Below are 14,539 nucleotides of genomic sequence, written 5' to 3' on the forward strand. Positions count from 1 at the left end.
AATTACATTTGCTTTTACACTCAAGTTTCTTTTCCTTGAAGTGTTATTTAGCAGGCCGCTAATTCGGGGGATATTCATAAACTGTTGAGAAGGCAAATAAAGTATTGAAGTTCTACTAGTCAGTAATTCCCATAACTTTTTGTATAATATTCCCATTGTCCTTAAAGAGGACCTGTCACCACAAAATGCAGAGAAATCTGCAGGCAGCATGTCATAGAGCAGGAGAAATACTTTGCGAACTACAGGTGATTATTCCAATGAGCATTATGTATAAACCAATTTTTTGTCATGTGACTAGAGCAGTTCTCTATTGTATGCCATCTCAACACCTACCAGTCATAGTATATTAATTGAACCAGCTCATGATCTTTTAAATATTTTGTATAAAATGGTCTGTTGTTGAAATCAATTTTTATGTTAAACATATTCTAAAGATTTTTTTTATTTTTTTTCATGTCACTAATTATATAAAAATAAAATGCTAAAGTCCAGGTTTTTTTTTACACTGACCAGTAAATCCAATTATGAAACTTCCTGTTCTGTAGAAATCACTTTCTAGTAGTCATCTCATTATGATCTTAGGTAAGATTAAAATGTAAGGTAAAAAATATAGACAACACAAGATTCACCAATCACAATAAGTGATCATCATAGCTCACCTCTTCCCCTCTCTCTGCACTATAGCCTCTATGCAGATCACAGAACATAGAAGTCAATGAGTCATTTCCAGACTACAGTTGCCTATGGCCCATTTGTCTGCTGTAAAGCATATCTCTCAGTACTGTTAAGAACAGAACAGGCAACATAGCCATCCCCATAATAAGGTTCAGGAAATAGAATAAAAATTCTGCAATCAGAAAATAAAAACAGATAAGAAATATATATATACAGTTGTGTTCAAAATAATAGCAGTCAGACATCGCTAACCTGATTAATCACAGTTTTTGGTAGAAATGATATTTCTACATGGCAAATAAGCAGGTGTAGTAGAGTAATAGAAATCCAACAGACCCAACAGTCATGCCATACATGCTGCTGATTCTCTGTAATTCAATCACTTATTGACAGGGGCATGTTCAAAATAATAGCAGGGTGGAGTTCAATTAGTGAGGCCATTCATTCTTCAAAAAACAGGTGGCAATTATTGCCCTTATTTAAGGAAGGAAGGCAGCAAATGTTGTACATGCTGGTTACAGTGCATTTCTCTGAAATTCTGAGGAAAATGGGTCGTTCCAGACAGTGTTCAGAAGAACAGTGTACCTTGATTAAAAAGTTGATTGGAGAGGGGAAAACATATAAAGAAGTACAGAAAATGATAGGCTGCTCATCTAAAATGATCGCAAATGCTTTAAAATGGCAACCAAAACCTGAAAGATGTGGAAGAAAGCAAAAAACTACCATTCAAATGGATAGAAGAATAGCCAAAATGGCAAGGACTCAGCCAACAATCAGTTCCAGTAAGATCAAAGAAGGTCTAAAGTTACCTGTCAGTACTGTTACCATTAGAATACGCCTATGTGAAGCCAGGCTATCTGAAAGAAGCCCCGCAAAGTCCCACTGTTGAAAAAAAGACATGTGGTGAAGAGGTTACAATTTGCCAAAGAGCACATTGACTGGCCTAAAGAGACATTTTGTGGACTGATGAAAGTAAGATTGTTCTTTCTGGGTCTAGTGGCCGGAGACAGTTTGTCAGACGACTCCCAAACACTGAATTCAGGCCACAGTACACTGTGAAGACAGTGAAGCATGGTGGCGCAAGCATCATGATGTGGGGATGTTTCTCATACTACGGTGTTGGGCCTATTTATCGCATACCAGGGATCATGGATCAGTCTGAATACATCAGAATACTTGAAGAGGTAATTCTGCCTTATGCTGAAGAAGAAATGATATCACTGTCGTTTGGAACGCTATTTTACTGCTAAAACTAATATTTTATTAATTCAAAAAAGGGGGGAAAGGGAAACTACCTATATTAAAATTCTAGGACACCATCTAACCAGTATAAATTCGATGGAATGGACCATATGAGACCGCATGCGGTGCATATAACTGTGGATGGGGTCACTGGAAATGCCGCAGCTAGTGCTATACTAAAGGCTGAATCATAAGGCCATGAGGCCGTACTAGATCCACTCCACCAGAAGTATGCACTGTGGCGCGGTCAAGGTGCTCTGAACCATTGCCAGCTAGTGTGGCCCTAGGCTAAAGTTTAATCAGTTAGGACTAATCCGTTGATAAACATCTACCTGCAGAAGCCGACCTCACTGAAAGCATCCGTTCAGGTAGAATCAGATGTCTGAGTGTCAGCCCTGCAGGCACGAATCAAGGGACCTAAACTAAGCTGGATAGAGCAGAACGGCCTGATTGCATGTACTCATCAGCTGCAGAGGGCTGGAATCCACAGACCTCAACTGCAATGTGAGCGCGTTACAGGCACTATAGACATTAGTTCATCCCCACAACACACTCGACGCGTTTCGCCATACTCGGCTCGTCAGGAGCATAGTTCTGTGGGTATTTGGACAAACAATCAGAGCTGCTAAGCCTCCATGGCAGAGGCTGCAGCTGTCAGTACGAGGTGGCCGAACGCGGCCGCTCAAGTGCACGATATATAAGGAGAGTCCTCCTCCCCTGTGCTGAGTCACTCCTTCAGGACGGCCAATGAGAAGGTGGGAGGCGCGGCACCGCCGCATCATCCATCCCGCCCCCATTGTTCCGCCCCCTCTGTGAGGCGGGCCCAGATGAATGTCACAACATTCATACACTAAAGACAAAGTTGATACATACGGCGACTTGGTAATCCGGCAGCATGGTATAGCAGCCGTAGGAACAAGGATTATAGAAGAAATGCCCTTGAAATGGGTGTTCCAACAAGACAACGACTCCAAACACACCAGTAAACGTGCAACATCTTGGTTCAGACCAACAAGATTGACGTTATGGAGTGGTCAGCCCAATACCCGTATCCTAATCCAATAGAAAACTTGTGGGGTGACATCAAAAATGCAGTTTCTGAGGCAAAACCAAGAAAAAGAGAAGAACTGTGGAATGTAGTCCAATCATCCTGGGCTGGAATACCGGTTCACAGGTGCCAGAAGTTGGTTGACTCCAAGCAACACAGATATACAGCAGTTCTCAGAAACAGTGGTTAGACAACTAAATATTAGTTACCGTATATACTCGAGTATAAGCCGACCCGAGTATAAGCCGAGCCCCTAATTTTACCCCCAAAAAATGGGAAAAATTATTGACTCGAGTATAAGACTAGGGTGGGAAATGCAGCTATAATGCAGAGTGTATGTGTATATAATGCACACACTCTACATTATATACACACATCTGCAAGAGGGTGACTCCCTGTATTTAATGCAGAGTGTGTGCATTATATACACACACACTCTGCATTAAATACAGGGAGCCATCCACAGATCTCCCCCCTAAACAGTGCCATCCACAGATCTCCCCCCTAAACAGTGCCATCCACAGATCCCCCCTAAACAGTGCCATCCACAGATCCCCCCCTCCCCTAAACAGTGCCATGATGGCACTGTTTAGATGAGGGGGTATCTGTGGATGGCACTGTAGGGGGATCTGTGGATGGCACTGCCATCCACAAATCCCCCTACAGTGCCATCCACAGATCCCCCTACAGTGCCATCCACAGATCCCCCTACAGTGCCATCCACAGATCTCCCTACAGTGCCATCCACAGATCCCCCTACAGTGCCATCCACAGATCCCCCTACAGTACCATCCACAGATCCCCCTACAGTGCCATCCACAGATCTCCCTACAGTGCCATCCACAGATCCCCCTACAGTGCCATCCACAGATCCCCCTACAGTGCCATCCACAGATCCCCCTACAGTACCATCCACAGATCCCCCTACAGTGCCATCCACAGATCTCCCTACAGTGCCATCCACAGATCGCCCTACAGTGCCATCCACAGATCCCCCTCCCCGACGCTCACAGCAGTATATATAAGTAACCTTTAACTGTGGATATCTTACTTTGTACTTTGTCTTTGCTCCGGTAATACAGGCAGTGCGGGGAGCGGCGCTCACTCACTGACGTCACGCGCCTTCTCCCACTAGGCGGCGCAGGCGCGTGACGTCAGTGAGTGAGCCCCGCCCCCCGCACTGCCTGTATTACCGGAGCTAAGACCTCGACTCGAGTATAAGACGAGGAGGCTTTTTGAGCACAAAAATATGTGCCAAAAAACTCGTCTTATACTCGAGTATATACGGTAAGTGATTCAGAGGAAAGCAAAATCTTCAAACATTTTTCAGTTTATTTAGTGAATGTTTGAATTTGTAAAGAAGAATACAAACACTGCTATTTTTTTGAACAGTCTAATCACTTTTCTTCAATTTTTTTTTAGAGGAACAACACAAATTTGATATATTTTTCTTCATGTTTTGATTTGGACTAGAATGTGTAGTGTTCCCAATGCATTTGTGTGTATGGAAATAGAAGCTATTAGAAGCATTTTGTGCTTTATTCACTTTTTTAAACACACTGCTATTATTTTGAACACAACTATGTGTATATATATATATATATATATATATATATATATATCAGTATCTGTTTTATTATTATCAAAATAAAATATACTTATACAAGACCTTGAAATCTTATTTAAATATATTATCCCTCTTTCACTCCCTTCACAGAATGAATGATGGGACACAAAAAGAGTCCATGGTTTTAAAATTGTATATATAAAATTGTATATAAAACATAACTACACACTATGGGGATATTTATTAAGATTGGTGTTTCTCTATGGTATAGGAAATTGCATCAACTTTTGTGTGAAAAAAAACTAAAACTTCTATGCATGCACTTAAGTAAGTATATTACTTAAGTAAGTATATTATGAGTTTAGTTTTCAACACTAAGGGTTCATTTACATGTCCGCAAAATGGATCCGTTATGCAATGTTGCGTAACGGATCCAGACCAATTCACTTTCAATGGGGCCGGAAAAGGCATTTCTATTAAAGTGCCGGCCATGTGCGGTCCTCAAAATGCGGAACGCACATGGCCAGTGTCAGTGTTTTGTGGATTTGCAATTTGTGGACAGCAAAACACTTGCGGACGTGTGAATGGACCCTTAAAGTGTTTTACCAACCAAATGCACTGTTTAAATACACTGACACTAATGACATATATTCTTATGTGATCACTCTGCTGCCATCTGCTGGCAAATAGATATAAACCACGAGTCAAAGTACGATACAATAAATTCGTCCTGAAATTATGCTGTAGTATTAAAATATCTTAACATGTCAACTTATTTCATCTTAAATATAGAACAAATGAATGCATACACACTTGAGGTTCTATCCACTTTGCAAGTATAAATTATTATTTCACTTTCAAGTATTTCCTAAATATGTATTATAAAAGCTGTATGTATGTTTGAATGATGGTGGCAATAGGAATTATGATTTTTATTGGCACTCCGAGTTTTAATATAACATCATCCAGTTCCACTGCTAGGAGAAGTGATTTGATACAGGTTGTTCTGACCCTATACACATAAAAGCAGAGTGCACACAGATGAGGAAGCCATGAGGAGTGATAATGAAAAAGTGCTCACTTGCTAGTTCAATGCAATTTTCCATAAGTACTAGAGTTTCTGTAATAAAGTTCATGGCTTCACACGGAGGAGCACAGCCAGTGCTCGCTCCCCTCTGCAGAGACTCTACTGCCACCAATAATTGCCTGCATATAAGCTGCAGAACACTTCTAGAATGCACTGACACTTATGACTCCAAATAAAATATTAACGCTGGACCACTAATGATGAGGATTAGTGAGTCATAGCTCAGACACAAGAAGATAAAGCTACTAGCCCTGTCAATCAAAGGGGAAGAGGAGTATAATGAACACTAGAGGTGCTCAAAGCAGTATAGCCCACCCCTTGGTGCTCCAAGTGCTTGATGTTCATAAAGATTAAAATCTTCATATCTCGGGAACACTGCAACCTACAAAGAATAATAAGGTATCAATTTAATCAGCATGAGCAACCCTACCTGGTAGTATTCCTAGTTTAATAGGGTTCATCATGATGAATAAAACTCTTTAAAGCTCCAGGGCTTCAATTCAAAAACTGCAACACTAATACCCACCTACCATATGTACACATTTATAAAGGGATTTTCTGATGTGACAGAGACACTTTCGGGCCCCTTTACACATCAGGTCCAAATACCATTGCTACCTCTGCAGAGCATATAGCCAGCTTCATATTAGCAGGATTTGTTTGTTAATATGTTTGTTCAGTTAGTATTTTCTACATGTTACTAAGATGATAATTAGCAAGAAACATTGTTGTAAATATTGTATAATTTTTTTTAAAAGGATTTATGGAGTCATTCAGTAACATCAGCGTTTTAGGCGCTGGTCTTAATGCCCCTACTGTTGGCGCATGATGCGCCTAAGTTATATAGCGGCGTCGGCCTCTACATAACTTAGGCGCCTCCACCGCTGGCCTAAATCTACACCAGCTCCCTTGCTGGCATACATTTAGATAATTTACTATGCCTAAAACAGGCGTAGAAAATGATAAATGAGACGGGCCCGCCCCTTCCCTGCCCACGCAGATTCGCCTGCAAATCCCCTTTGTGATGGAATCTGCGACAGATATAGGTCAAAAATTGGCGTATATCTAATAATAAATTACCCCTTTAATTTGGATATATATACCTGTATATACATATGATAAAATTAGATTATTTGTATGCATGGGTTTAATTTAATAGTTATTCCATATTACAATTATCTGTATAGGCAAATGTATGCAACATTTTGCCAGTGTGCACATAAAAGGGGTTAAATCCTATGAGTATTTTCAGTATTATTATTTTCACTTAACATGCTTCTGTAATAGCAGTGAAAGAGTGTGAGAGTGTGATCATGACTGAAAAATACATAAAGAATATTGCAAAAACAATCAGAATATTATAGGGGGAAAGTAATGTTATCTCCAGATGTAAAGTCGTTTAATCCACATGACCGCTAGTAAAAGTTAAGGAGACAGATGCATTCGAAATTCAACTGAATGTTTAATATTAGGATAGTGTTTTTATATGGAATTCAGGTCTGTGTTTAAAGTTTCACTAGTTATGAGACTGTGAATATGATTATGAACCATTTCATTAATATTTTCACCTGGATTTTATTTTTTTCCTGGAAAACACATTTAAAATGACAGATTTTTGTATTTTTTTAGGCTTTCTTTAGCATTTTGTGGTGTTTTTGGCCAAATATTTTGAGCACATGCATTTTTCTATAGGAAAGAATGTATCTGCTCTAATGTTTCCTCTAACCCTGTAGATAAGGATGATAAAATGCATTGGCAAAAAAATGCAGTGAAAATTATACTGTAAAAAATGCAATGCATTGCAACTTCCATTTTTTGCTGTTTTTAAAAAAAATAGAACCAAAAAATAACAGATATATATGGTGTTTAATAGTATTTTGTGATTCACCTATTCCTTATATCGCAATATGTTAATTGTGGTTTTTCATAGAACTGCAAGTAATCTATTGCAATATCATTATAGACTGAGATTGTATGATGGAGTGGATGCAGTTATATCTGATTTATTTTCATACTAATGCCTGATATACACTCACCTAAAGAATTATTAGGAACACCATACTAATACGGTGTTGGACCCCCTTTTGCCTTCAGAACTGCCTTAATTCTACGTGGCATTGATTCAACAAGGTGCTGATAGCATTCTTTAGAAATGTTGGCCCATATTGATAGGATAGCATCTTGCAGTTGATGGAGATTTGAGGGATGCACATCCAGGGCACGAAGCTCCAGTTCCACCACATCCCAAAGATGCTCTATTGGGTTGAGATCTGGTGACTGTGGGGGCCATTTTAGTACAGTGAACTCATTGTCATGTTCAAGAAACCAATTTGAAATGATTCGAGCTTTGTGACATGGTGCATTATCCTGCTGGAAGTAGCCATCAGAGGATGGGTACATGGTGGTCATGAAGGGATGGACATAGTCAGAAACAATGCTCAGTTAGCCCGTGGCATTTTAACGATGCCCAATTGGCACTAAGGGGCCTAAAGTGTGCCCAGAAAACATCCCCCACACCATTACACCACCACCACCAGCCTGCACAGTGGTAACAAGGCATGATGGATACATGTTCTCATTCTGTTTACGCCAAATTCGGACTCTACCATTTGAATATCTCAACAGAAATCGAGACTCATCAGACCAGGCAACATTTTTCCAGTCTTCAACAGTCCAATTTTGGTGAGCTCGTGCAAATTGTAGCCTCTTTTTCCTATTTGTAGTGGAGATGAGTGGTACCCGGTGGGGTCTTCTGCTGTTGTAGCCCATCCTCCTCAAGGTTGTGCGTGTTGTGGCTTCACAAATGCTTTGCTGCATACCTCGGTTGTAGCAGGTGGTTATTTCAGTCAACGTTGCTCTTCTATCAGCTTGAATCAGTCGGCCCATTCTCCTCTGACCTCTAGCATCAACAAGGCATTTTTGCCCACAGGACTGCCGCATACTGGATGTTTTTCCCTTTTCACACCATTCTTTGTAAACCCTAGAAATGGCTGTGCGTGAAAATCCCAGTAACTGAGCAGATTGTGAAATACTCAGACCGGCCCGTCTGGCACCAACAACCATGCCACGCTCAAAATTGCTTAAATCACCTTTCTTTCCCATTCTGACATTCAGTTTGGAGTTCAGGAGATTGTCTTGACCAGGACCACACCACTAAATGCATTGAAACAACTGCCATGTGATTGGTTGACTAGATAATTGCATTAATGAGAAATAGAACAGGTGTTCCTAATAATTCTTTAGGTGAGTGTATAAACCCTTTCAGGGCTAGGCCAGTTTTTGGGTTTAGTTTTTTCCTCCTGACCTTTCAAGTACCGTAGCTTTTTTACTTTTCCGTTCGCATAACCATTCGAGGGCTTGTTTGTTTGTTTTTTGTTCTTTTTTGCAGTACCAGTTTTATCTTTTAAAAGCACAATTCCATTTACCAGACCTTATATTAAAAAATGGAAAAAAGTTCTTTATGGGATGAAATAATAATAAATGCCAATATGTTTGGTAGCGGGAATTGTATCTTAAATGTTTTTGGTTAATTAATATTTTTCAAAAATATATTTTTTATTACTTTATTTGCAGTTTTGGGGATTTCTACTGGCTGCTTATTAAGCCCTGCCATAGGCAGTTTAATAGGTAATACTTGGTAACTTTCACAAGGCCTCAGGCTGCCATAGCCAGTGGTGATGCTGATCAGAGGTTAGAGGGAGCACCCTCCCTCTGACTAACCTTGTGAATGAGAGATTAGTCGCTAATGACCGCATGATCTGCAGGGTTAAATGACTGGAATGGGAGCCATTGCTTAAAGAGGACATTTCATCACTCCTGACATGTTTGTTTTAATAGCTTCATGCATTCCCCATGTAATAACAATTCTGGAGCATCTATTCTTATGGCTCCATGTTGTGCCATTCCTTTATTATTTCTACTATAAGTTACAAATGAATTGCTATTAGACTTCAGTAAGGGTACAGAGGGGTGGTAACCAGTTGTGCGTGTGTCCCTGCACAGACTCACTCTATCCAGTCAGTGCTTTCATTTTCAGACTTTGCAGGTACACACCCGCAACTTGTTACCACCCTCTGTACCTTTATTGAAGGCTAATAGCAATTAATTCATAACTTCTAGTAGAAATAATAAAGGAATGGCACAACATAGAGTCATAAGAATAGATGCTTCAGAATTGTTATTACATGGGGAATGCATGAAGCTATTAAAACAAGCAGGTCAGGAGCGGTGAAAGGTCCTCTTTAAGTGAAATTTTCAGTAAGGGGATAATTGTTGAATATTAACCTTAGACCCTGCAGATATCTCTAGTCTAAAATAAATATCTAAAATATTATTTGCCCTGTCTGTGAAGGCCTTGTGTTCCCATATATGTTCTTAAATCTATACAATTGCAGCAGTTGACAGGTGACTTGTGCTTAATTTTGCCTGTTAGTTTTATTTAAATTTGTGGGCTAATGATCTTTTTGTAGACTTCTTATTTTTTCCAAAGGTGTAAAGGATGTTACATATGTTAATTTAACCACTATTATTTTCTTTCCTTCCAGATGGAAGACTGTATTTAAAGACTAGTGTCATGTACTGAAGACACATATGCAACAGCTGAAGACTCTGTAGGAACATTCTGCAAAATGATTGCAAAGTCTGAAGGATGTAAATGCTTTGCAAGTAAAAACATTTCATTTCTGTACAAATGTTCCTCGAATATACAGCATTGTCAGACTGGTGACCTGTGACTACTGGAGAGTCTGAAAGGTTTCATAACCGGTAGCACTCTACTTGTTGGACTTCTTGTGAGATTTCTACTGCAATTCTGTAAAGACTAACTACCAACCACCAAGACCCACCGTTCTTCTATCGTGTTTTTAAAGGAACTTGTATATTTCTTTAACTGAGCACACTAGAACTTTCCAGCTGAGTCCACTGAGTATCTGAAATGTTTTTCACATCTAAACCAGCAGTGATGGTTTCATAGGAAGATTCTTAAAAGGGCATGCACTAAAATGGAAAATCAAGAAAAAAAAAATAGGACTGATACAAAAATTTATACATAGTATGTTTTCTTCGTAACACCTTTATCGTACCATGGAAAACACCTGCTCTTGCAAACTGAACTACTGTATTTAACAAAATGAACTCTTTTTGCTGAATGTAAACTAATGACTTTGTGTTCTTGAGCCTCTTGTCCAGAATCAACCAAACAATGAGTATAACTTTTTTCTTCACCACCGTGAGGATCAGGATAATTTGTCTATTTGTGTTACAGGCCACGTGTACATAAACACAGTCACACAGAAGGTATTATGTATGCAGTAGACTACTAGTGATTAGGAAGATAATTTTAGACAATATGTTTTGTCACTCTGTTGGTTCTTAAGAAGCCTTTATAGTTTTAACGCATGCAGGCATGTACATATTTGTCCTGAAGTCACAGTATTAATTCAAAAATTTTAGAATCTGGTGGAGAGAAGAATAAATGTCAGCCAGATTTATTTGTATATTAAGTCATTAAAGCCCTGAAACATAACTCATAGGGTTGGTATCTGGCCGATGAGTAAGTCGAGACACCGGACATATTTTTATAGAATTCTTTTAATTTTAAAGTTCTTAAAAAAACCTTGATCACTTGATATAATTCCACTGATACTGAGTATTGACTTGACAGGCCACTGTCAACCCACTACTGTATGGTATGATCACTGCCCATCTTCTTATTATAGCTGTACATTGTAGTGTTAAAGGGAGATATATTTTGTCTTTTTTTGATGTGTTAACTGAAACTGCATATTTTCATCATAAGTAACTGGAAAAAGTATCAATACATAATATTAGGAAGCCAAACTACATAGATTTCACATAATTTTCTAATTTCTGTGTACCCCTTTAAAGACTGAACTCATAAATTAGTCCAATAAAAGTGTACAAATTTTGGTTTCTACACATATCTAGTTTTATGCACATAAAATGTAATTTATTTTGTTATAACACATTAAAAGTTGTTTTTAATGTTATTTCTGTAACATTTCATTTCAACCTGGTAATAAGTATTGTTTGTGGTTAAAACAACTGGAGCTTGTAAAGTCTTCCATATTGTACTCCCAACATAACTTTTCTGTGAAAGAACCTGAACTATACATTTCAATTCACGCTGTAATTTTTAAATAAAATATTGTATATACAATTTCACATCCTTTTTATGAACCAAGCAATATTTTTCAATAAAATATTGTTAAGACTTTGTAATATTTTTTTCGAAATTTTTTATACCAGCCTTATACTTTATGATTCTTTTATCTAGTAGTTACTTACACGCATGCAGTCTTTAAGGAGTAAACAGCCATAGCCTGAAGATCTTTATTCACTAGAAGGTGCTATTGACTGCTTAAAGTGGCATTCCACCATAATCAAAGAGAGCTCCTATGGGCAGAAAATAAAAAATAAAAATTTTACTTGCCAATTACCTGTCGCTCCACTTCCTGTTTCAACATGGCAGGAAATGGGTGTCATTGCTGTTTATCCAATTAGTGGCTGAGGCTGGTCTTCTCTACAGCTAGTGACTAGATGTGCAGCATTCAAAGACATTCCCTGCCATGTCAAGACAGATACAGAAAAAGGAGCTCAGTGAGGACCATGACACCATAGGAACAGAAATGGTGGATCAGTGAGGGGCAGTCCAGGAAAACTCTTTTTGATTGTGCTGGAATACTCCCTTAATTCTTTTTAATGATTATTATTTTGTCTGCTTGCCACTAAAAGATCCTATTGATGTCCATGACATGGTGGAAAAAAAATGCCAAAAGTATTATGCCAATAATGTCTTTGCACTTTCCCAATATTTGTTGGGGACTTTAGTCAGGAATTCAAGATTCCAATATTTAAAGTAGAAATTGATTGATTGTAAAAATATTCCTTATTTTATGATTTTAATTTTTTTTATTGTTAGTACAATTCTCAATGCATCTAAATCTACTTAAATAAAGTTTTAGGCAGGTGTGGAACATGTTGCAAAATGGGAATGCTTTCTATAATATCAGTTAATAGTTTACTTTTATTGATTAGCAAAATGCTAAGTGAATGAACAAAAGAGAAATCAAATCAATATTTTGTGTGACCACCTTTTAAAACAGCATCAATTCTTCTAGGTACACCTGCACACAGTTTTTGAAGGAACTCAGCGGGGAGGTTTTCCAAACATCTTGGAGAATTAATCACAGATCGTCTGAGGATGTAGGCTTGATCAAAATCTTCTTTCTCTTCATGCAACCCCAGACAGACTCAATGATGCAGAGATTAGGGCTCTGTGGGGGCCATATCATCATGTCCAGGACTCCTTCTTTTTTAAGCTAAAGATATTTCTTAATGACATGGTCGTTTTCCTGCTGCAGAATAAAGTTGGAGCCAATCAAATTCCTTCCTGAGGATATTGCATAATGGATAAAGATCTGCATTTCTCAGCACAGTACTGTCTAGTTATTTTTCCATTCAGTTTTTTTAAGATCATTTACATTAGACCTGATTAAATAATATTTCTTTAAATTTCATTTTAATGCTTTATCTAGGTAAAATTCTGACTGCAATTGTTCTTAGACTAATTTCCACTGGACAAATTACTTTTCTTTAACTTGAACATGTATGTATATTTCTTTACCATAGACTTTTGTGTTTTTCAGAAATTAAAACTAGATGACACATTTTTAGGTTTGACAAGTGTCATGCCCTGCTTTATAAGAGGGTGTAGTTAAGTTCAAATAGGAGAGATTATAATGGAAACTAATCTTCTTACTATGCTATAATATGTATGGGCAGAATGTTACATAGGTCCATAAAACCAGCAGCCAAAATTGCACAAAAATGTTCTATTTGGCTGCTAGGAGTCCAAAAAAAATACACTAGGCAAAGAGTTTAGTCTGATGTACTTTGAAATAGCCTCCCCGGCCTCTTCCTACTTCTCTCTGCCCTTAATGTTGGCAATTGAGGATTGTATACACAGCATCCTGACAATCTCCACCTTTAGGGGTAGGGAAAGGCAAGGGCAGAACTCTCCTCATGAGTATACTCAACATAGGGTGGAATATTAAAGGGAACCTGTTATCAACTTTATGATGCCCTCACTGAGCACAGCATAAAGTAGTAAGTATTTACAATTAGTCATAAAGAATACTATTTGCCTTGTTTTTACATATGTCTTTCGCTGATACTTGCAAAACGTAACTTTTAGCATCAATTGTTGTAAATTCCAGTGCTGTGGATTTACTTTGATAAATAAAGAAGCGACACAACTAATATTTTTAATATAGTTTATTCAATGGTCAGATAGGGATTTTACAACAAATGATATTAAAAGTTAAGTTTTACAATTATCAGCGAAAGACATACAGTATGTAAAAACAAGGCAAATAGTAGTCTTTATGACTAATTGTAAATGCTTACAGTACCTTTAAGTGCCTTAACATATGCCTGGGTCTTTGTCATGTAGTACAAAGCAGCATAAAGTAGTGGCACATGCTAATATTAAGTGGTTGCAGAGGACATGGTGTAAACACATTGCAGCCATGCAAGAGAAGTGTCATTGAAAAAAAGTAATGGTGATTCATGAGCTCCTGCTCTCCCTATCCACCTGCTGGTGATTTATAGGTTCTCTAGGGAGAAAAGGAGAAAACTGCCAATCATCAGTAGGTGGGTGGGGAGAGCAGGAGCTCATAAATCACCATACCTCTTCCCAAACAGCCATGACTCTTCTATGGCATGGACTATGATGATGCACAATTCTTGATGACCATTTAATAGTAATTCATGAGTGACATCTGAAAACAGCCAAATCCAATGCAAGAAGAAGAAGGCAGTGCTCATATAAATTATTTAATGTTGAGGAGTTTTACTCCATAGTGGTCAAATCAAATCCAATAAATGCAACTTTTCAGCT

At 38.2% G+C, this 14,539-nt stretch overlaps 1 protein-coding gene across 9 annotated transcripts in view; it reads left to right on the forward strand.

The window, feature by feature from the left end:
* DACH1 (dachshund family transcription factor 1) overlaps window positions 1-11,816 on the forward strand; it is a 395,668-nt gene extending 383,852 nt beyond the window's left edge. For all 9 annotated transcript variants that reach the window (XM_040425367.1, XM_040425366.1, XM_040425368.1 and 6 more), the window contains one exon: window positions 10,164-11,816. In XM_040425367.1, coding sequence (XP_040281301.1) covers window positions 10,164-10,201 — 38 coding nt within the window. In that variant the 3' untranslated portion in view covers window positions 10,202-11,816. The remainder of the gene's footprint in view (window positions 1-10,163) is intronic.
* The last annotated feature ends 2,723 nt before the right edge of the window (window positions 11,817-14,539 follow it).

Source organism: Bufo bufo, chromosome 3 (assembly GCF_905171765.1).
Source record: "Bufo bufo chromosome 3, aBufBuf1.1, whole genome shotgun sequence".
Taxonomy (NCBI): domain Eukaryota; kingdom Metazoa; phylum Chordata; class Amphibia; order Anura; family Bufonidae; genus Bufo; species Bufo bufo.